The sequence below is a fragment of the Camelus dromedarius genome, chromosome 22 (genome assembly GCF_036321535.1).
Source record: "Camelus dromedarius isolate mCamDro1 chromosome 22, mCamDro1.pat, whole genome shotgun sequence".
Classification (NCBI taxonomy): Eukaryota; Metazoa; Chordata; class Mammalia; order Artiodactyla; family Camelidae; genus Camelus; species Camelus dromedarius.
Window position 1 is genome coordinate 27246886 of NC_087457.1, and position 24808 is coordinate 27271693.

Consider the following 24808-nt stretch of genomic DNA (forward strand, 5'->3'; position numbering starts at 1 on the left):
ATTTTTTGGCCTGCCTTTTTCTTTGATAACATCTGGCTAACTGGCGAGGGCTTCAGATCCTCCACTCCCATATCTACACACTCTGACCACTGTGCTGACTTTACAAATCTAGCACCCGTTGTTGTAACAGGGTCTCCGTGTGGCTCTGTGTCACATCCAGAATCTCTGACTGTATCTGGCTGTTACTGTCTGTGACCCAAGACACACACCCACCAGCATCGTTATTGGCAGTGGAAATGTGGCCTTAGTTAAATTCTACTTTACAGTCTGTGGTGTTTGTAGACTGGGGACCCTCTAAGAGTGAGATCAGGGCCAGTCCGCTCTGGTTTTCTGGTGCAGTTTTGTGGTGATGGTGGCTTGTACACACAGGAATGCTCACCCACTGTTTAGACCGTTAAAAGTCAAGGGGGAAAAATCTTAATTTTACATGACCATGTCCTAGCTCAAACCTTCACAATAGCTCCCACTCATCTCTTACACACACTCCCCGCTATATACATAAATATATATATGATATACACATATGTTTATGTAAACTCTGGGATAAAACTTGTGCCTTCTATCATGGCCATTAAACAGGTCCCATGAAAAAATACTCCTTAAACTAAATTTAGCTCTTCAAGGGGAGCACTGTGAAGTCCATGGAAGGGTAAACACAGCAGCTGGAAAGTAGTTCATGCCTGTTTGGCAAAATGACTTGGGGGAAAAGCACCCAGAGAGGTGATTCACAGTGAATGAGAAAGTGGAGCCCTGGATGGGAGTCAGGAGACCTGAAATTTTCCGTTCCGTCATTTCAGATCCAGCTGATGTGGGAGAAAGAAAAGCCACTGGTACCCTGGAGCAACTGGTAGGGGCTGGCGCAGGGGTGTGTGCGCTCGGAGGAGGAACCCAGGAGACAGGACGCCCCACCTCCAACCCTGACAGGGTGAGAGCCGCTGACTCTGGGCTCTCAACCCTCAGAGTCTCGGCTTTGTCCATCTGTAAAGAAAGAGGTCAGACCGGAGTCTTCAGGCTCCGCCCTTCACTGACTTTATACGATTCTGACCAGCCCGCGGAAGGCTTCCCGGCTCCCATTTTCCCCAAGTGGAAATGTCTGCGGGTTGGTTGACCTCTGCCTCCTGTGGCCTACGTGAGACTTGGCGAGTTTAGGTTTGTAGAATGCTTTGTGTACCTTGGAAAGAAGCTACTGGCTAGTGTTACGAATATATGTATTTTAAAGTCAGTAGAAAGATTTGATTTGCTATCACATTAGCTCAAATCCAGCTCTTCAGCTTCTATTTGTACAACATTTGTGACTCCTTAAGAAGAGGCTTTACAGTTTTAATGGCTTCCTAGGGCTCTTGTGGTTCTCACACTGTGATTTGAAAGAGAAAAAAAAAAAACCCAAGATGTTTAGGTTTGTCCCCTCCTTTTCCTTCCTCGGGTTATTCCAGGCTGCAAATAGCCAAGCAGGACCTACTGTGTAGTTTCCATGCACTGTGTGCCCCCAGCCTTGCCCCATCTGTTTTGTGTTTTACTTGTATTCATTTTAATTTGTATCTCGATTTTTTTTATTGCCATCCTTAATCCTCCTTTATCTTTGCAGTATTTCTTCTGGGTGGAGCAGACGAAATCTGGGCTGCAGCCCTGGCATGACTGCTTGGTTGCTAACAGGAGAATGGCAAAAAGGCAGGTGTGGAACCCCTTCTCTGCGCTGCCTGCTCCCCACTACTGGGCTTCTGGTTTGGGACCATGACTAAATTACACCAAGGCATTCAGGTGAATGTCAGCCACTGTCATTGTGTGAGCCCACACCAAACGTGTCACCATACAGAAACCGCCAGAAGCACTGCGAGCCCAAACATCTGGGCAGCAGTTGAATTTTTTCTTCTAATCTAGACAAATGTACGCAGTGTCTTTCTTGTGTCCTCTAGCTGAAGAAGTGAGGAAAGGGTCAGAATGTGGCTGGGGTTTTTCTCCACATTCTCAGCACAAGCCAGGATTTTAACCATCCTTGCTGTTTCCAGGCACCAGCCACTGTTGCCCAATATGTAACATCTCAGAAGATACTAAGAGATCTTTGTTTTTTTTCTGTCCCATCTAAACACGCCCAAATGTTCTCCTTTCGGTGTTGCAGACAAGGTGTGGAAGTCAAGGGACGTTTCCACCTGGGACACAGTTCTGTTTCATTACACCCATAGGAAATCATGGCAATTTTGCAACCTTTTTTTTTTTTTTTTTTTGGATAATCATAAAGGACCAGCATTTTTCCATGCCCTGGGGGCCTTTTAATACATATTTTTAATATAAAAAAAATCAAGTTAAATTGAGAGGTCCACCTAAGATGAAAAACCTTCTATCAGATCATTACTATACCTCCAGCTACATAAAAATTAATCCAAATGTTGGGTCTGGGTGAGAGAGCACCATGAATTCCTCTGTGATGTACAGTGTTTCTTTTAAGTAAGCGTGAAAAATCCGCATTTTCAAAGATCATGTCCAGCATGACTGCAATGAATCACAACATCCCTTTGATTTCGGGAGGGGAGTAGTGATTTTCCCTCTGCAATGCTTGAAAAACTGAGGCGTTAAGATATTGAACAAGGTCTTTATGTTCAAGGACATAAAGCGCGATGGGGTTATATTCGTGTATCCGGCATGTTGGGGGGAGGGGATAAGGAAGTGCTGGCTCATGACCTGGTCCACTGGTGATAGTACCGCAACTCCCTGGCGTCCCTGTTGGAACATCAACTGTCCAGAGTGTTTTGTGTCTCTTTACCCATCAGCAAGTGCTAACTGCGCTGGACCATCCCCGTCTAGGCGCTGCTGCCAGACTGAAGGACACCTGTGACTGGCATCATGAGAGTTGAAAGACGCTGTCATATTTATGTACGCGCTTCAACACACTTTTCGCTTTCAAGTTTTGAGAATTTCTTTTTCAAATAATCCCCTAAATGTTTTCTATGAAGCATCAGAACTCTGGACAAGTTGAGAAGATGAATTTTACTATTAGAATGCCATAACCATTTTTTGGAACTGATCGAAGGCTGGTTCCAAAGTCCAGCACTGACAACAATTAGGAATATTTACCAAATATTATAACATTTTGTGTTATAAAACAAAGACAAGCAATGAGTACATGTGTGTCTTTTTTTTTCTAAATGTGGCTTACGAACAAGCTAAGCAACTGTCTAATCTTCATTCTGTTTCCCCACATCTCTACCATGATTTCGTCTGCTGGTTATTCCTAGGTACCCATCCCCTCTGCTCTCAATGCACTGTTCCACAGAAAATGCTTGTCATGTTGCTTGTTTCTTATATAATTTTTCCTTTCCTACTCCTTGCCTTTTTTTTTTTTCACCTTTAAGCCACTCTATCTCGTGTTGTATCTGCTCTATCTATGCGGTCTGTTTGATCAGGCGTTAGGTTTGCTTACTGCAGTCAAACATTTGCAGGGGTGCACTGTTCACACAGCTCCTCTTTTAGGAAGATCCAGAGGCGATGAAATAACCCATGTTCTAAGCCTGGCTCTTCCTCATTCTTTCACATGTTGAATGAATATTTGAGTGCTCACCCTGCGTGAGACCCACAGCTAGATTACGGCCAGTAACTTAAAAATGAAAAGAACGTTCTGCTCGGAGATAATAAAAAGCAAAAGACGAGACATCCTCTGTTTCAGGAAAGGGTGGAGTCGCAACGGGTGGCTTTTCGGGCTGATTCTGATTCCCATTCCTGATTCAGAGGCCCCAGGGCCTTCAGGTCCTCCTCCTTTTTCGTCCTCTGGTCCCTAACTTGGCAGAGTCCAAGTCCGGTCCTCAAACCAGATTTTCAGAGCATCACTCTCTCCCCGGAATTCCTCTCTTAGAAGCCACAGAGGAGGGAAATTAGCAGTCAGGGCTGGCACATCCAATCTTATCTTGAAAGGAAGAAACCCTCCCTTGTGATCCTGGCACTGTCTCCATGCGAGCAATCGCACATATCAGCTGGAAATCTCCTTTCAGTGTGACGGAACAGGCCGTTTTAAATAGTGTATTTTCCAAAATTGTTGGTGTAGGCATGTGGCTCTGCCATTTACAAAGAAGCTAACACCCCTGCCTGCGTGAGCTGGTCCCTTTCTCCCCAAAGCCAGGTCTTCGTTTAGAATCAGGCCGAGAGCTAGAGACTCAAAACTGGATTTTCTCTCTTTTCCTCTACTCTTCCTAATTTTTTTTTTTAAATGTCTAGAAAAACAGTGTTAAAAAGGAAAAAAGGATACACTTAGACTAGCTGGTCTCAAAGAACAGCGGGCCACGTGTCACATGGTCAGTTTCTGGGCAAAGCACTTCCCGTAACCTTTCTTCTTTCGCACCTACGTCTTCTTGTCTGTCTGCTGTGTGGGTTTCAGTGCCCACTCTTTGTGTCAGTGGCTGAGAATTCTCTAGGTTAGGGCTACGGAGCATGTAATCGCTCCTGTTCTCAAAGGACTTTCACACGGTCTCATCTGATTCTGTAACAGTTGTGTGAAACACAGGCAGGGCAGGGCAACATCTGTTTATCCATAAGATAGCTAATATGTATCATGTCTGTGCCAGAATGTTATGATATTCTCTAGATAATATTATATTCTTTGTATCATAACATGGGTACCATCACACAGATAAGGAAAATCAGCTTTACCGATGTTAACGATTTTCCCATAAGGTTTATTACTGGTAAAAAGTGGAGCCTGGTCTAGAACCCCTATTTTTAGTTTTAGTTCAGGGTTGTGTTCTTGGTTGTGCCAAGTAACGTGAGCAGGACCTTTGTGTCTTTTGATGAAGTTAAGTCCTGTGTCCAAGTACAGGTGTGACTGTGTCTGTGTGTGTGCGTGTGTGTGTGTGTGTGTGTGTCCCCGTTCAGGCATAGCATCTGGCTTTAGGGATCACGGAGTAAGGCAAAGCCCGTGACCTAGCCTCCAGTCTGCAGTGGCCCAAGGAAGCCGGGCCCAGGGGCGGCGGTCAGTGGCGGCGGCAGACGGGCACGCCGGCAGCTCCATTCCTCTGTTCAGCAGAAGAAACGGCTGGAGCTGGAGTTAACTTTGGCCACAGACCGAGACCCTCTGAAAATGACCCCCAAATGAGCCTGGAGCTTGTGTTGCTGCCGATCACTGTACCTTCCACCCTAATGTTCTTCTTCTTTCTGATATTCTGTTGCTTTTTCTTCTCACTCCTCTCACTGAATAACCTCCCCCCAGCCTCCCCAGCTCGTGATCCAGGGCCCGGGACCTGGGGCATCCTGGCTCCCGCAGCCTGGGAGATGGACGGGTGAGGTGGGAGCAGACAGCACTCGTTCCAGAGGCCATGTATTTAGGGTCCCAAACCCCTGCCTTGCAACTGAAGTGGAATTAGAATACACGCTGTCAGTTGGAGAGTCTGTATTCGATCCACTGATTCTTCATTACTTCATTTCTATTTCTTGGAACTAGCCAGGGCCAGTGTGTCGCAGCTGTTTCTTACCATGAAGGATTGTCCTGGTAAATAATGTTGGCCTTTAAAATTTAACCATTTTCGGAGTTGAAAAAAGGACAGGAATCATGTGCTCCATGATTTTTCTCTCTCTCCTTGAGTTTAAGTTTTGTTTTTAATGGCAAGGGAAGAAATTTTAGGAATAGTTATCTGCATTTATCTGAGAAACAAAAATCTGTTTACTAATAGAAAGAATGAGTTGGTTCAGCTTAGAGTGGTCTGACGGTGGTTCCCTGTGACGTGTGTTTTAGTACTTAATCTAGGTTGCGTTTACCAAACAGCTGTTGTAAATCGCAGCTTGCTTTCTAGCTATGTCTGGCCCACCGTGTGAGGCGGAGGAATGAAATCAGACAACACAGAGGCAACACAGAGGACATTTGGCAAAGACCAATCACGCTCGCGTAATCAGCAGTGTCATCACACTGCTCATAAAAATAAGATCAGTTTGGGTTTTCCATCAATAGCAAGGAGGCGGCAGGGGTTCTGACACTGGAGCTCTTTTCTGTGTGCTCACACGGTACTTTCAAAATATTGAGGCTGCAGAGGAAGAATCCACTTTTCAACGGGCAGCCCATCTCTTTCAATATACATGCTTATGATCTGGAATAATTTTAGTATTGTGCCAATTCTTCACACCCCCCTCCGCATCTAGGGAAGCAACACTCCTAACTGAGTGGGTGAAGGAAAAGCATACAGTTATTAAGTAGTATCAGTAAAACAAGAATCACTTGCCACCCAGGCTCTCTGGGGTTGTGCTCCGCACAGTGTCCTAACCTCTCAGGGCAGAAGTGATTTTCAACCAAAGCTCCATCCAGAAAGCCCCTTTCTCATATAGTTGGCTTTTCCTATGAATGACCTGACGTCCGGCTGGTTGGCTGTAACTCAAGCTCTAAGGTATGAGGGTGGCTTGCGACAGAGCAGCAGGGGCAGGAGATGTGTCCCAGGCCCGCCCTCACCGACAGGCCATCGCCCGACGAGGTGGGCTGGGGGGTCGCCACCTCCCGCTGCCGCGGACTTACCCTGAGCTTTCGACCGAACACGTTGACTTTTCCTTGGGCTTGCTCTTTGCGGAATCTCCATTCCACCAAATTCTGACCATTTTCACCAGGAAGAGTCATGTTTCGTTTGGCAACTGTCGGGTTAGCCGTGCCGGCCAGCACGTGGGGCTCCGTCTGGTAGTGGGAGTCCAGGCCGCTGGCGGAGATGATGCGAAGGGAGCCGTCATAACCGATCTGGTAGCTGTTTCTTAACTGATCTGGAAAATAAGGGGCAGAACATGTGAGTTCTGGAGACGTGGCGTGAACCCTGGTCGGCTGAGGTGGCACACGTTTCTAAGACACGGACTGAACTCCATTTATAAGGAAACAAAGTATTCAAGGATGTCCTTTTAGAAAATCACAACTTGGATTTCTGGCATCTCATGCTGTAATGGGTTTGGCTGAATACTAAAGGCAAACTTTAGGGGAATTTAAAGTCCTTCTCCACTTTAATAGATTTCCTTTTCTCATTTGCTTGATGAAGTAAATGAAGGTTCAGCCTCCAGGGAACGTGCAGTAAATGTTTTGCAAGGAACCAAGGATGTGTTCTTTTAGGAGGAGAAGGATATCCCTTCCCTAGATCCTTTGTTAAAGATCTTCTGGAAAGATTTAATATCTACACCTTGTGTACCAGAAATGTAAGGGGACATTTCCCTCTGAAACTGACTTTAAAAGGGGGGTCCTATCTTGTACAAAACACCCCCTCATAATGTAGGCTGTTGCCTCAATTAAAAAATTTTGAATAATATAGGGGCCATTTGGGGAAGAAATGAATTCAAGCAATACTCATTTTAAACAACCATAGAGATGACCTGACAGAATTGGTAAAACAAAGCAAAAAAAGAGTAAAAAAAAGTTTAACTCAGATTTAGCAGTTAGTCTTAGAGCTGGACCTCACAAGGGCCATTGGCACTGTCAATGGGCTTTTTCCAGATTATGTCAAAAAGGTATACGGCGGGAGGCTCCACCATGGAGGTGTTGGACACATATGCCTAAGACTGGACGCAAAAATGGAAAGTCCAGATATTACATAAATGGGTATGTGGAATTTGGTATAAAATTTCCAGCAATGGCATCAGATGTGGATTCAAATGCTGTATCACACACAGATTCAAAAAGGGCTCAGCCTCACCCTTTAGTCCTCATGGCAGTGACGATGACATGCTCTGGAAAACTGTGGAAGATGCACGAGTGCATCTGAAGGTGCATGTGAAGAGTGGGGATTTACTAGTTTTATTAAATGGAAAAAAAAAGACACTTTCTAGGGTAACAGATTGTTTTAGATATTACGTATTTTTAGATATTAGATATTTAGTAATATATACATATTCATAAATATGTACATATAAATATGTATAACATATACATATATACATATATATGATATATATATAAAATGTATATATTAGTAAATGAACATTATATGTATACACTAGACTGTTTCATCAGTATCTCTTGAGGTTTGTATTTTCACCTTCCTTTTCCTGAGTCATCTTAGAAAGTGGGGGTTAATCCCAAACTCCTATTTCAGGATTAATAGATACACATTTCTGTATATAAGATAGATAAACAAGGACCTCCTGTACAGCACAGGGAACTTCACACTTCTTGTAATAACATATAATGGAAAAGAATCTGAAGAAAAATACATATGTATGTATGTATGTGTATAACTGAATCGCTTTGCTGTACACCTGAAACTAACATTGGAGATCAACGATAGTTCAATAAAAAATTTTTTTTTTTTTTTAAAAATGAGGGTTGCCACGTTCTATTTGGGTGCTAGCGGTGTTTTAGAGCAATCAGTTGAAAGTTATGCATCATGTTTACCTTGAACCATGGTGTAGAATGAGTCGATGGAGGACAGATTTGAAGTGATGCTGACATCTTCTTCTCGGCTGGATGACTGAATGTCCACCGTGATGGCCCTGTCCATGTCTCCATGAAGGTTTGTGACCACTCCGGTTGGAAATGTCACGTTGGTCAGACGACCCTCACTGTCATAGCTGAATAAAAGAGGCATCCACTCGGCGTTAAAGCGGAAACTGCAGGTCCCTCTTCCTTATAAAAAAGTGTGCAGCCATATTAGCGGCGCACACTTGGAAGATTATTTGTCTTTGTGCATGAGCTGCACAGAGTGAGGACTTCAAACATGCTTTGAAGTAATCAAAATCCTCTTTACCATAGAGAAGTCTCACCGAGCAAGAGTAAACAGAACAGCTCTCCACCTCAGCACGTTATTCTTTGAAGTGTGACCAAAATCCTCCTGCACATCTAATTTGCTGTTTCAAAGGGAACATGTTTGCTGGTATTAAATTTCTTAGTATTCCTCCACATTTTCTACAAAGGAGAGTTAATTCGCTGTCCTATCAGGTTTTATAGTTTTGCTTACTTATGCCCTCTATGGCAGTGCAATGTGAAAAAAAACACAACTTTGTAAAACAGTATGTATACATACATGTATGGATTTGCATATGTGAAATATTCCTTTAGGATCCTGAGACATCTCCAGCAAATTGATATAATACAGCCTTTCAAAGACTTTATTTCTCAGTGATTGACAGACTTCATGACGGTAAATTGGGACGTAAATGCTGGCGGGGGTGGTGATAATCTCTCTTGTCTATACTGACGTTGTAGGAACGGGTTGATATGTTGAATGACAATTTATTCTGTTTACTGAAATGAGATGTACTATTTCCTGACATTTAATGACTATTTGCTTTTTTACTATATACTTGCTCTTTCCTGCATATAAATAAGAGAGGAACTTATCATTTAAATGTTAGGATATATCTTAAAAAGCTATCCTCCAATCATAAATATGCATTAGAGACACAACATTTTACTAGAAAATCGGTTTTTTTCTGGTGACTTTTCTATTTGTGGCAGCACCAGAGAAAATTTCAAAAATGACAATGTGTGAAGAAATGGGGGAAAAAAGCAAACTGTGGATGAAAACCCAGGGATTTCCTGGGGACAAAAATATACTTAAGATTGGATTTCATATCAATACTCAGGCTGCTTCATTAATAAAGGTCTAAGCGAAACGGGAGAGTTGAACCCTGTCCTACTTAAAATCAACCCAGATGCAGAAACAGGAGACAGACTCTTAACAGTGAAAGACACAAGTTATCAGGGGAGGGGAAAAAGTGAAGAGGGTCATATTAACAGGTGTAAACACGGGGCAACAGAGGAATAATGGGTAGAAAAAAGTACTCAAATGATACGCTGGGATAAAAGGAAAGAGGGCTTCTAGAGTGTAAAAATCAGCTGTGATGTTTTTGAAAACTGTGGTTAGGAGTTAGGAGCTCGAGGCAATCGAGGCAGAGAAGATTCACTAAGGACAACATCACGCGGAGACAGGGGTGTGGAAAGGAGGAAGGGCAGAGGCGGGCGTCTGCTGGGGCCCCATTAATTCCTCGGGGACAGCATCCGTCAGGTGGCGGGGCTGACCGACCTGATCTGACAGTCTGCCCTGCTGAACGGGCGCTCAGGAGCCGGAGGCGGCCACGGAGAAACGGAGAGAAAGCAAACGCGCCGGTCGTGTAATCATTGTTCGGACCCCTTTATAAAGGGCCGAGTGGAAATGAAAGGGCAGACTCCCTCCCTCCCCAGCAACCCAAGTGCCCCCAGCAGGTTAGGGCATCAGCGAAAGAAACCCAACATGGTTTATTGCTGTCAATGCTTTTCTGAAGAAATTATTACTCTTGATGAAACAAGCAAGCAGAGGTTTATTTATACAGCAAAGCCGACTTACAGAATTACCAACCAAACCAGCCTAACGGGCAGTCTTAACCTGGACATCATTCTTGTATCGCTTTACATTTCTCATAGGATAAGATGAAGATTAAGTCGTTGTGTTTTCAAGAAGTTAACACCCTAGGATAAATGAGCCCTAGGGCTGCAATGTACAACAGGACACACAGAATTAACACTGCTGTGTGTTAAGCAGGAAAGTCGTTAGGAGAGGAAATCCTAAGAGTTCTCATCACAAGGGAAAAATAATCTATTTGCTATTTTTTAAAATGTTGTATCTATACTTCGATGATGGATGTTCACCAAACTTACTGTGATCATCATTTCAAGATGCATGTAAGTCGAATTAGTATGTTGTCCACCTTAAACTTACACAAGGCTCTACGTCAATTCCAGGCTAATAAAACAGGAAGGAAAAAGGAAGCCATAGAAAAAAATAAACAAGAATTTAATATCCTTTTGAATGCTCCAGTAGAAAAGGCAGTTCGGTGCTGCGTTATCCCTCGCCCCGGTTCCCATTTTACGGATGGAAAAAATGAAAATACGATGTGGTTAGGTGATTTGTGCAGGCTCTTTGCGTCTCATGACGGGGCCAAAACGGGAACTTTCACGCCCTGGACCCAGGTCCACTAGCCCTTCTGTAAGTCGCAGTGCTTGACTTGAAGTGGAGAGCGACAGCTTTATATAGATGATGCCACCTGCCAGGGCTCTGCCGACTCATCCCTGCTGCTGCCACTCACCTGCCCTTTCTCGGCCCCTTTGCCGGCTTATGTTTTCTAGCTCGTCAATCTAAAACAGGACTGTTGCGTTTCTCCCCCCACCTTTGCCTCTGCTCTTTCATTTCTTACCGCACGGTCCCTGTCCTGCCGGGCAGGCATTTCCCGTCACGGGATGCCGAGCACACTGCCACAGAGCACGGGACGCGAAGCGTTCAGACGCTGCCCTATCAGCCCTCGGTTCTTCGGGAAATAAAAATACAAGTAGCCTTTGCAGGCAGTGCGGTTAGAATGACAGAGGGTTCAGCTGGCATCTTAGTGGTCCAGCTTCACATGGAGTCCTGGAAAGTCCTGCATTTGTGCCTGCAGACGAGTGGCTGCATCTAAGTTAAGGCACTAATGGGGCTGAAGGGCTTGCACAGGGCCGCCCGGGACAGCTGCTACGGCGGGGGAGCCCTCTGAGCGGCTACCCGACAGTCACCTACCAGTTTCTGAATAAGAGCGTATTGTGGATACAAAGAGCATAAGAAGTCTGGCTGGGGAGGAAAGTCATCCATTATTAACCATCCTTAAAACCAGTGCTGTGTGTGCTGGGGGGAGGGTCCAGAGCCCCCGGAGTGCAGAGTGATGGTGTGATGGTGATGCTGTGCTGGGGTGGGGACCTGAACTGGGCCTTGAAATAGACACGGATTTAGAAAAGCAGGTAAGGAAGGCATGGGACATTTTCCCGCCCGGAAAACAGCAAGGGGAGGGGTTGGGAGGCACGAGGATGGATGGGCTGTGAGGTCAGGGATCAGAAGAGTCTGGCTGAAGCAAAAGGTCCATGGAGGTCCGTGACATGGTGGAAGGAGGCCCTGTGCAGATGACATCACTGGGGACCGTGACAAAGGTTTTAAAGAGAAGCAAGGCTTCCATCAGGCTAGTGTGATGGCAGCATTAAAGCCGGGAGTGCTTCCCAGACCTGCCAATTTTACAAACCAGCACAGAAAGTGAACTCAGGGGCCAGCAGAGCATCTTTATATAAAAACCCCTCACCTGTTACCTGCATCACTTCATAAACAAAGGCCATTTAACCAGGCTACAGGGAGACAGGACCTAACTTCAGGGTGAAAGACGGTTCCTTATAAGGAGTAAGTAAAGCTTTATGAAAACATTCTCCCATCATTATTTTTTCCATCGCACAGTGGACCCGTGAACACTTTCCCACAGGTTAGCACCTACGACAAGAGAAATGAAACGAGCTGGATGACAGACGTCAGAGCCGCCGGAGGACCTGGGGAAGGGAGGGAGAGGGAACAAAAGGCCAAGGATGACTTTCAGGCACTTTCAGAAACGGCAGGTGAACCCTTCTAGGGCAGAAGCAGCAAAACCATGCACCAGCCAAGACCCAACTGTCCTCCGAGAAGCTCTGATCCCCAGGACTAACGGGGGGCCTTGCCGTCAAACACGTGCCGCTGGACATGCTCTCTGCTAAGGGGCATCTTGTGGCTCCACGCACTGCCCCAGAGGTGGGCGAGGCCGGAACAGCTTGTGCATTTTGAGACACAGTTTTCTTTTATGAGCTTTGTGAATTTGCAGTGCAACTGGCTCCAGGGAATTTGACTAGAGCATCAACTGGGTGCCCTCCCTTCCGCCCAGCTGGTCTCAGCCTCACAGCTTCAAATTCATCACACACAACATTCTCTCTGCTCCCGATTGACCCCTCTTCACGAAGGAGCCTCACTGGAAAAGACAAACTCCCTCAGGCCCTTCAAGACTGATGGATGCTATTGGTTGAGGTTTGTCTGTTTGTTCGTCTTTAATTTTGATTGCGTTTCTGCCTAGACTTGCTGTTTTAGCCTTTGTGGTATATTTTTAAATCTTTAAGTTTCCTAAACAGCAGGATTACCGACAAATGCCCCAGAGAGCCAGAGCCGCAGCCCTTCTCAGCTGAAAATGCTGATTCCATCCCGATGGGAAATTCTCCCCCCCACCCCATTACAGACGTGACGCTCCCAGCTGTCCACTTCCCCTTCATAACGCCTCTCACTCTCTGTCTCCCCATCCCAACAGCAGCCCTGGATCGCTGCCTCTCCCCGTCCTCACCGACACTAAAGCGACCTTGTGAAACACCGCTAGTATAACAGGTCTCGGCCCAAACATCGTTAGTGGTTCCGCAACTCAGAGCAAAGCGGACTGAGACGGTCCCCAACACGAGGGCAGCAGTCTCCTGACACCGCAGGTGTGGTCCAGGGGCAGTAATCTGCAGCTCCCGGAAACTTTCCTTAAAACTGGACAACAGGATTATCTGTTGTCTTCAGTGCTTCCCCATAACATGGCTTCTTTAATCAAATGTTATGTTTCTAGAAGTATCTTCTGCTTTTGAGAAAAATCTGTGTCCACCAGAGCAGAGCGTGCGAGGAGCCAGGAAGGCAGGGGAAGGAGGTGGCCCTGGCTGCGAGAGGCGGGGCTCTTCTGAGGGCTCGGATGCCCCCGCTCCTCGTGCTGACTGTCAGCTTGTGATTCAGCCTGACGCTCAACTGGTCTCAAAGATGAGACAAACTGTGTACTGACCCCCATCTTGTTGGCAACGCCCCTCTCCCAAACCTTTATTTTCTTCACCTATAGAAGACTGGATGAGGACCAGCTAAACACACGTTTCCTCTTTGACTGGTGTCTCCGGTCCAAACTCAGCCTGTCTTGAGAAGGCAAGACAGCAGGAGATGTTGGTTTGGGCACATTCTGGAGGCCTCTGGATGGGTGACAGTCACGGCTGGCTCCTGCGTGTCTTCCCCAGAATAAGGTGCTTAGTGGGGGCACCTCTGTTTGCTTTCAGACTTGAGTCACATAAGGCCTCCTAGGAAAGACTTAGCTTACCTGTTTCCCTCCCACTGTCCCCCTGACATAGAAGGCAAATCTCTCGCATCTAGCAGAGTTCCTTTGGTTTCAATTTCCTTTCATTGCTTTAACAGCCAGCAAAACCAAAAATTCCCCCAGTCCTGCCATCTGTATGGCAATGCTTTTTATCACCATGCTAGTCTGTAATAACCTCTTATCTGTCACCGTGGTAAAGTAGCACAAAATTACTAACCCCATCAGAACAAAACCACGCACATCAATCATTCCTGGGTCCGCGTTCCTGACGAAGGACGTGAGCAAACAGCAAACCCGGGACAGAACCTGATTGAAACTTCTCGTGGTGGACTGATTTGGAATCCTAATAGCAATAATGTGATCTGTGACACTTATCTTGAGAGAAATTTAAGATTTAAGTATTCTGGGAACGAGTCTGTGGTTTATACATTTGAACAGCGATCTCCCAGGCAAATCATCCTTTCTCTGAATTCGGTGGCAATGTTGTCAGTTAGAAGTCCTCGAAAAATCAGGTTCTGAACAGAAAATGCAAAATACTTCCATCACCGAGGTAAGCAAGCAATCAACCAACTCCTAAATCACGGGTTCCTGTGGCCCTCAGTTGACTGCTGCCTGCGTATTACCGAAGATAACGGGGGAAACGTGCGATACGAAAGACAAGGGAGGTATTATTTTACAGGATGTTTGTCTCAAGTGCTAAGAGGATCTTGATGAGAAAGAGTGAGCACTGCCCGGGCGGGGAGGGAGGAGGCGGCTCACGCTTACTTAGCCGTCTTTGCTGCCGCTGCACTCCCTCCGAGGTCTGGCCGGCGGGGCCAGTTCTGACCATCGCTTTGCTCCATAAACTGGAGTCTGCGGTCAAGCCACTTTTCTCTGTTTTCAAACACCCCGATCACATGGGTTCAGAAGACCACAGACAAAGACAGATCTTCTCTTTCTCACCTGTGGTCCTGTCCTTACGCTGAGCCCCGTGAGAGATGGGCACAGATACGACATCCTTTTCAAAGACTGAATTCAAGAAAAGTGGCCCAATGCCTCTTTCCTTACATGGTCGTCACCACATCAAGGAGGGCGGACGAAGTGACAAGGACCAGCTCTGAAATTCACAGGCCTTGAGACCAAGGCACCCAAGTCAGGTCATTCCAGAATTAGTTACTCTGTGGTTGAAAAGACTGAGGGGTTAGCCATCATTGAGAGAGGGTCATATTTAGACCATTTAAAAAATTCTTTATTGACTAAGAAAGGTTGACACGAGTGGGGGCACGTCTTATTTGTTTAGATAACAGGGCTTGTGCGCGTCTTGAAAATGCAGACTTGTTAGACAGGGGATGTCAAGGGAAATTTTTGTTCCAAGGAATCTGTAAAACAGGACTGTGTAAGCTCTCATCCTCCTAGACTGATTCCATGGTGCTGGGCGTGCTCAGAGGACAAACCCATCCTGCTCTGGAGCCTTCTTCTTTGTTTTCTGGTCATACCCACGCCCCCACCCAGGAAATGGCTATGCAGTGACTGAGGACAAGGAAGGTTCGAAAGACTTGTGGCCAGTGGAAAGGTTACTACTAAAGTAGGAAGCCCACTTAGACATTTTATTCTTTTGGAATAAACCTTGACAGAGACCTAGACAAAGTTGGGGAGAAATGGCAGAACCCCAGATTTTTTTTTTAAGCAGGCAGGGATTTTTAATTACTAAGAAGGCTTCTCTCTTACAGGTGAGGGTGCATCCCCTTAGAGAGGTGCTGTGACTTGCCCAGAGTCACACACAGCAGAGTGAATGACAAAACCAGGACGGAACCCAGGTTTTTCAGTTCCAAATCCTGTGCTTTTTCCCGTCAGCCTATGCTGCTGCTCAGAACAAAGAACAGACAACAGAAAGAAAGAGGCAGCAAGGAATGAACAGAAGGTGATGGACTGCTCAAGGGGAGTCAGATTTGAAGGTGTCAAAAATCAGGGGCCTGGAACCCAGGGGCAGAAAAGCAGGCCCTGAAGTATTCACGCGGGTACTTTACTGTTAAGCCATAGGAGACTCCACTCTGTAAATTCATGCGGTCACACAGCTCCCTGTCAGAATTACATCTTTCCAGTGTGATTTCTCTCACAGTCATGGCTCAGCTCCCTCCACAGCTCTCGCGCCATCTCTAGAATGGGCTTGTCCTGCCGTCTCCCCTGCTGTCCTGGACCACGTGCTAGACGGTTCTAAGGCAACCTCAACTTCCTAAGTTCCAAATCTGAACTCATCTTTTTTGACCAACCTGCTTCTTCCCTTTATCTCCCCACCACGTGGTCGCCAGGTGAGCGGACCCTCTTCCTCCCTCCCGTCTTGCATTCCATCACCAAGTTAGACCTCATTTCCTAACAGCTCATCTATCTCCTTCTCTGTAACTTCAGTGCCCAACCCTGGTTCAGACAATCACCTCTTAACTAGACTTACTATCTCTTAAGCCCTGCCTCTCTCTTTTTCTTAGCCTCCTACTTTTCTACATTAACTCCATCCTTCTATTATTGCCAGATGGACAGTGTTGCTTCCCTGGTAAGCTCCTCTCTGGGAGCCCTGCTCACCCAGGGTCAGCAGGCACATCCACGTAAGCCCCACTGGGTCAGACCTGTGATCTCTCTCTTCTGCTTCAGCACACACTCTGTGCTCTGTCGTTCTGAGCTGCGTGTTCTTTCCAAAACCTGCCAAGCTCCGTCTCCTGAGTACATCTTTTCCTCTGGCCCAGAACACCTTATTTCCTCACCTTTCTTTATACTTTTGGGTGGTCTCCCTTTAAGAATCACTGATTTACCAAGATTTGGGATGAGCTGAGGTCTAGGAGACCTGTTTTGAAGTGTGTGTGTGTGTGTGTGTGTGTGTGTGTGTGTGTGTGTAAGAGGTGGGGTAGTGGTGATGGGTGGCGGGGGTGCCGTGAGGAATTGGGGTGATGGGACGTACGTGGATGGTACCCCACTCATCTCATCTCCTTCATAGGTTGCCTACCCCAATCCTGGGCCAGAGTCCAGGAGAGAACAGTGTCCATCTTAGTTTTGCTTAGATGCCTCGAGACATTCTGAAACCGGGATCCTGGAACAGAGGCAAGGGGCTCTCTTTGGGATGCCGAGGAGTCAGGGTGGCCAGGAGTGGGGGCTGCTGAGGTTGCTTTTGTTTTGATGTCACAGGAATGAGTCAGAGACGCCAGACAGACCCTGGAAAATACCCAACTGTCTGTCTTCTATTCTGCGATTATTAAAAAAAAGTTCCCGCTCACTGGCTGTCACCGTGTAGACGTCTTGCCTTGATATCAAACCACCCTTTAAAATGGCTGGTGTCTATAACTCAGTCTCACAGTAAATCATTTGATAATCACTGCGTAAGGGAAGCTGCTGAAGCACACAGACGGGAGGCCACCGGATCATCTATCTAACTCAGACAGTTATGTAATTAGTTTGAAGGAGGAATTCAACACTTTCGGAAGCTGCGTTTACTCACTCTTGAACCATTATGAAGCAACTGAGCACAAGGAGAACGTTAATTGGCTAAATGGGAGACACTGAAAGGGTTAATGTAGCCTTACAACTATCAATACACTGCAAATTATAATGAGAAAATCCGAGAAATTTTATATTACATACATACTGAGGCAGGCTGAGAATATCTCATCAATCTGTTTCTATTTTTTTCTGGGATTTTTTCGAATTATCTGGATAACATACAATTTCCTCACTTTTCTTCCTGCTTTTCAACCTGACAGAACTAATTATTTCTTAAAACAGTCTAGACTGCAGAAGGAAACTGGATTAAATCCAGTATTAATAAAAGTAATGACTCAGTAATATTTTGATTAATGTTTAAAATGTACAAAAATGTACAATTATTCAATTGCCTACATTTTTTTTTAAACTGATATCCCTGGGAATTCACATTCTCGTTAAAAATTTAAAGCAAAATTATTAAACAATTAAATAAAACAGCAAAAAGTGGAAATCTACCATAGCATCTTCCCATGAATGTAAGTGATTTGCTGCTAAAAATCTCTTAAAAAATCATTCTTAATGGGGCAAATATTTTCTTTCATGAGGATAGTAAGAAAAGAAAAGGAAAAAGGAGGGGAACTGGGCACCAGTTTTAGATATATACTTATAAAACGGGCTGCTGTGTCTTTAATGCAGTTTTTGGCAAGGAAATGTGGTTTCAGTGTTTGAGTTCTTAGGGTTGGATGTCAGATGCTTTCCAAGGGAAAGGTTATTCTCTCAGTTTTGTCCCGTGGAAGAGCCGTCTATAATTTGTCTAACGTCGTGAGCTCTAACAGGCATGCACACGTCAGGAGAACACACCCCTGCACAGCTGGTCTGGCTATTTACGTGATTCAGCGTCAACAGGGATGGACGCACTTCTCTGATTTTCAATAATCACTGAGTTTTCCTAGCTTACCTTACTTTTGGACTTGTAGCCCAGGTTCTCCTGATGCCCTCTCTCCTGCTCTGGGGTCCCCTTTCCCACACTCTCCCAGAGCATCAGAACTGATGTCAGCGGCAGCTGTGGGTTTGCCATGGGTGCAGAGTTACGTTCATTATGAAGAAATGGTTCAGAAGCTCGTTCTGAAATTGTTAAGCTTGAATGAGGGACAATAAAGCATCCAAACGAGAAGCTGGAGACCCATATATACCTACAGAAATAAAGGCTGAAACTCATTTATTTGCTCTGCGAATCTGGACAGAGCTCACGAAAGACCATGGAGTCAGCCTCATGCATATGAAGCTCCAAATATTCAAAGTCCCAAGACAGAAAACTGCCACTGACCCGGGGGTGGGCTTGTTCCTATCAGAGAGAACTCAGGGCTTCCTTTTTTTTTTCCATGCTGTCTTCTTGCACCAGACAGAAGAGCCTCTAGACACGCCTGCACGGCTTGTATTTTAAAGGGTAAGCAAGCAGAGAACTGTGAAATGCCACTTGCTATTAAATAATTTATTCTCTCACCCAACTCAATACATTAGGTTTGCTTTTGTGTGCACTCAAGTGTAAGAACTGAGGTCTCGCTCTGGCTATGAACTTTTTAAATGATACATTTTTAGCAGGTGAGATCTTTCTGGTCTCCCTGGAATTACTCTAGCCACGGAATCACAACGTGTGATCGTTGTTTTTAAACGGTACGACGGGCAGCACGAAACAACTTCTAATACCAAGCGAAGGGAGTCAGCTGGCTTATCACAGTGTCGCCAGACAAGGAGACCCCAGAGCGGGCTGGACATCCCTCCCCCTGCCCGGCAAGTCAATGCAAGAGGAGGTCTGAGACTTCCGGATGGCTTGTTCAGTCAGCAGCAAAGAATCGTTCCCTTCACGAAACATACGAGTCTAACTCAGGGGCTTCAAAGCTGAGTCATAAACCACCTGACACGGGCTGCCGTCTCCCTAGCATACATGCAGGCGCAGGTCTAAGGATACCGGCCACTTCTCTAACAATTCACAGTAGAGACACAAAAATAACAAGTAACGTGGTGAGAAGCTACTGCCCAGAAGAAGATGGTATCTCCAGCTTTTGAAATGACGTTTCTTGTGCTTTGAAAACTACCTGTGTGCCCTAAAAAGGCGCCCTGTCTCTTTCACTGGTGCCTGATCAGAATTTCAAGTTGCGAATCCAGTTTTCTTTAGAGCCATTCTTTCTGATACCGGGGACGACTCTACATTTTAACTGTATTTGCAATGGGAAATGCTCTCTGTCTTTTACTCCTGAACACCAACATTTCAGGAGAAAGTGTTATCAATATGAAATCTCAACTTTCTGTTAATTATTTTAATAACAAGGGCAACTAAGGAAGTTATTTTTTAAAGCAAAAGAGAGTAAACATGTAATATGAGGTAAATATATTTTTAAACGTCCACAACAAAAATGAGACGTGTTAATATTTTCAGCATCAACTTCTGGTCCGGAAAGGTCCGAGCCATGTCCGAAAGCAAGGAAGGATTTATATGGTACCCTTCCCACGGCGCCTTGGAAAGAGCCAGCTATGGGGTTTATCAGAATCTTGTCTATAACCAGTTTCTCACCTGGTTTCTTTGGTTTCTCTACTTCTTCTTTCAACAAATAGCTGTTGGGAGCGATCTATACCCACTGCAACATTCCAGGAGTTGTGGGAGCCACAAAGATAATTACACAGTTTGCATCCTTTTATGAGATACTTTCACTTTTCATTCTGTACTCACAGTCATACTGTGATATAATGGTAAACTAAAGTCTGTACTAAGACAAAAAGTAATAAAATCAAAACATATAAGGTAAGTAATCTCAGCTAATTTTCTTTTAAAATTTCTTTGGTAGAGACTACAACTGTACTTTTATTGGTAGGCAAGTTTATCGATCTCAGGTCTTCTTCTATCTGTTTCTATCCTACAGAGCTTTAATCTCAAGGCTTTTTAGCCACTAGGCTAGCTAGAAAGCTGGACACCTACAAATGGGACTCTGGGCTAAAAAGTTTAATATCTCGTTGCAAGGTATTTGTGCAGAAAGATGATTACAGAGCATGTATCAGCTCTAGGGACTGGTGCCATGAAAGTCACAGAAAACAGGTGTTTACCAATTGTGAAGAGTGGTTTGTTTTTTCCATAATCTCCTTGCGGTTTTGATTAAACTCTGACCATTGTCAAACCTCTCATATCCCTTCTTTATGAAAGTACCAAGGACCTTATAAGGTTTAAATTAGACATGCAGGCCTATGGGGATGCGAAGGGACATATTCCAGACACGTCCTAGGGTTCTGGGAGCTGGCAGCTCACTAATAACAACGAACACCAAGGAAGCCTGGCAGGGAGTCCGAGGTCCCCTTGCCTCTGCCAGGATCCTCACGTCCAGTCACACGCCCAGGTCAGCATATAATGAGCAGAAAACCTTGTTGTCAAGGCTCTGATGGGCACAGGTGGGGGCTGAGTTTATCCACTGACAATCTGACTTGGACAGAAAGGTGCCACCCCGTCGGAACACAGAGAGTGCTTCTGAAGGGGCTGCCCAATTATGACCCTCCCCATCTTTTTTTTTTTACACACTTCCTTCTGAATGTGTTTTAAAGTTTCTCACACTTAGAAGAGGTGGGCCCTTGCTCATTCACAGCTGGGTGATAAGAATGTCTGGAAAGGAAAAAAATGATCATTTGTCATTCTGATACGCTGATTCTGAATGACTTAGGTTAAGTGCTCCATTTTGTTTCTGTCTCATATGGTAATACACTGTTTTGCAAAATGCATAAATGTTTCTTGGACATTTTTAAATCATGTTCTTGCTGCAGGCATCGAGAGGAGAATGAACAAAAACACTACTTTTTAAAAGCAGTATTTCTGTTACTTTGATTAGAAAAGTTATTTTTCAAGTGCTATAAACCACTATATTCTGAAATTATAGCAAACATATGTATATATGTGCGTGTGTGTACGTAATTATGAGGTTTACATTTGGTGAAACTTTTCAGTAGTGCTCTTTGGAATAGTTGCCTTTACTATAATTTATCTAGATATAAGAGTTAATAGATATATTTTAAATACGGTGTGTAATGAAGTTCTACTAGTGAAAATATGATTGTGATTTATTTCAATGAACTAAAGACTTTCATTCTTGGAAACAATGCTTGCTCATGATACACACAAGATGGAACTACCAACTCGACCTCGGCCATGGCCGCCATGCTGATTCTTCACCAAGTCTGAAATTCTGGGAAGGTGTTTATTACGAGAGAAATGTATCTTCCTTGGGTACCATAACTTTAAAAAAGTAAAAATTCCAAGTTTTATACTATTTCACATCAACTCCACCAGTGGAGTATACCCATTTCTTGACTTTTCCAAACTTGATTAAAACTCACTGTAGGTCATTAGTGAAGCCCTGTATCTGTCACAGAAGTTCATGTGTCCGTAGGAACCCACATGATGAACTTCTGTGTCCTGTCAATCCCCAGGAACAAGTAAGAACACACTCAAAAACAGCCCACAGGGCAGAGCTTGAGTCCTAGATTGTACCAAAAACTTACGTCTTTATTTCTTCCCCTGGCTTTTAACTAAATTGAAACCCTACCAACGCCGCCCTCATTCTCTGACGACACCATCAGAGCAGCTCTCCTGCCCAGTCTCATCTGATGGCAGTACTTTACTGGACTCTTTGTTTTTGCCTCTTTGGCAATACGGCCTGCCATCACTTTGAAAACAGTGCAAAGGAAGTGCTTTCCATTCACTTCCAATTTATTCCTTTCCTATTGCGATCCTAAAATGAGTGAAAGGAATGTTAAGAACAGAATTTTAATGTAATTCAACTGAAAAGGTTTGTTCCTCTGACAAAATCATGCTGCTGGGTAACATTCATTTTATTAAAAAGGAATCTGTCAAAAAAGAAAAGCAATTCAAGCTACAGGAGAACTAACCCTAACGTGCAAGATCCATTCCAGAAACGTCGTACGGAAAATATTTGTATATTGGATCATTTTTTTCCTACGGACTTTTATTATAACTTTAGAGGTGGGCTCCCACAGAAAGCACTTTTGCTCCAGCATTTCGTTGTACAAGTCACACTAAGGAACTCAACACTCATTCCGAGGACTATTTTGCCTTGGTCAACATGCCATCTCTGTACATCTAATTTCCCCTACGGTTTGTGCGATGTTCATGAAGTGGACAAACAATCGAAAACGATTTTACACAGTCACAAAACAAGACTGTTCAAAGAGTGCATTGCCGGGGTCACGACTCCGCAAATTTAGTAGAACAGCCCGGCTGGATATGCCTTCCACTTTTTCACATGTTTTTACAGGCACCAGCTATTTCTGATTGGCACGTAGTGGTAAGGTTCTTTTAAGTGGTGTTTAGATGCTCCCAGATCTGATTATAAAAAGTTACGCCCTTGTATTTGATAAGGATAACATTTGTGGTGTTGATGGAGTCAGCCACGTTCATTGCCAATGTTCTGAAAGGTTCGTTTCAGTGACAGCTTCCAACATGATCAGCTTTATAGCACACGGGCAAAGCAAACCCCCAAAGTTTATGCCTCAAACCAAGGCTGCAGTCTGTTTCCCGAAAGATTTGCAGCTAACACTTTAGGTCTGTATGAAGCAGTATGTTCACCCTTAAACACAGGCAGATTCACTGCGACAGGCATGAAACTTAGGCGACAGGCATGAAACTTAGGCTTCAGGCTTCGTACTGGCTTGGGTCCCTCCCAAGGCCCTGAGTCTAATTTCATCTTTTTTTTTTTTTTTTTTCAGAAAAAGGGATCCCCAAATTACAGAAACTCCAGGACCCCCCCAAACCCTTGCCTTAAGATGATACTATAATTATTTTATTTAAATATTTTTTGGGGGGGCAGGTAATTAGGTTTATTTACTTACCTATTTTAATGGAGGTACTGGGGATTGAACTCAGGACCTCGTGCACGCTAGGCACGCACTCCACCGCTGAGCGCTACCCTCCCCCTGCTACTATTATTATTTTAGATTCCATTACTCTATCACGGTGTTTTATAATCAGAGTAGAATTTTGATATACTTACTCAAAAAATGTTGTCCATCCAGTTTCATCGCTTTTGGTGGCTAAGAGGCCGCTATTGCCGTGGTAAGTAAACAAAACTAATTCCACCCCTTGCGCAGTCATGCTTTTCAAACATCCGTTTGTTCCTATGGTCAGCCATATCACTTGGTTATCCGGAGACACCACCCGAACTGGCATCCGGTTTGGGTCCCGCCTGATGCGGAGGGTGTTGCCGTTGCTGTCGGTCACGGCGGTAACGTCATTATCGTTGCTGTAGCTGAAGTTGTACAGGTAATCGCCGGTGACCAGGCTGACAGTGTGCTGGTGAGTGCCGTTGATGTCAAAGATGTAGAGCTCTTGGTCAGTCGGAGAGGCAACCTCGTAAAAGTTCATGGAGTTAAGTGAAGGCTTGTTCTTCGACACGGCCCGGATCCGAATGTTCCCCAGGTCTGCGATGTACAGGGTGCCATCCGGAGAGGCGGCGAGGGAGGACGGAGCGCTCAGTTTGGCATCTTTGGCGTAGCCGTCTCCGCTCTGGTAGCAGTCACAATTGGCGTCATTTTTGCAGTCACACTCCGAAGGGATCCCGGCCACCAGGGAGATCTCCCCATCTGTCGTGACCTGCCTTATCCGGTTGATTTTCTTCTCGTCGGTTTCGGTGATGTACAGGACCCCGCTGTAGGACACGGCAATGGCAGTGGCCGACTCCAGTGTTGTCTGAACTGCGTGCTTCCCCACAGAATATTCCACTCCTGGCACCTGGCAGTGCATGGGCCGTCCCGCAGCGATGCGCACCTGACGGTTTTCCGTAATCTGTAAAACTACATTATTATCCAGGACATAAATGGAGTTATCCATGGGGTTAATGGCGAGGTCAGTGGGCCATTCCAGACGTACCTTAATAGAAAAGAAATGGTCTGGTCAGTTAGTTACTGTGCCCTGCTGTTAATTTGCCAGAAGAGTACATTAGGCCATTCGGGGAAATTACCGTTACTTTGATAAACTGTTTTAAAATTGGTTTTAAAGTAGAGACAGTCAAGCTTAAACGAGTGGAGACAAAGGTAGGGAATAACATTTTACTTAAAAATGCAGCTGATTGGGAGATTTGCAAGTTATAGACAAATAGCAAATGAACCTCTAGGTAGTGAGTCAACAGATACCAATGAGATATGAACACACTGGTTCCTGTTAGCAGTGACAATTACCAGGTTATGAAGATGTTACTGTTCTACTGTGTTTTCAATCAGGCCAACAGTAAAGTTTCTAATTCTAAATCTAAGTCCCTGAGGACCTATCATATTAGGTTCTCTCTACTCAAGGACCTCATGCAATCCAAGGATTAGAGATTTAAGCTGTTTTGCTCTTTTTGGAATATCTGCATGCTGCTACTTTACTGGCATTTCATTACACATGATGAGCATCTCTCAGTGATTATCATTCTGTATCTCACTGAGTTCTTCAAATGCAGAACTGGAGAAGAAAGTAAGTTTTTATTAGCTCCCGAGGCAC

At 44.9% G+C, this 24808-nt stretch overlaps 1 protein-coding gene across 5 annotated transcripts in view; it reads right to left on the bottom strand.

Moving 5' to 3' along the window:
* TENM3 (teneurin transmembrane protein 3) overlaps nucleotides 1-24808 on the bottom strand; it is a 2090952-nt gene that overhangs the window by 12726 nt on the left and 2053418 nt on the right. For all 5 annotated transcript variants that reach the window (XM_064477579.1, XM_064477578.1, XM_064477577.1 and 2 more), the window contains 3 exons: nucleotides 23322-24196; nucleotides 8330-8505; nucleotides 6482-6717 (listed from right to left, as the gene is read on the bottom strand). In XM_064477579.1, coding sequence (XP_064333649.1) covers nucleotides 6482-6717; nucleotides 8330-8505; nucleotides 23322-24196 — 1287 coding nt within the window. The remainder of the gene's footprint in view (nucleotides 1-6481; nucleotides 6718-8329; nucleotides 8506-23321; nucleotides 24197-24808) is intronic.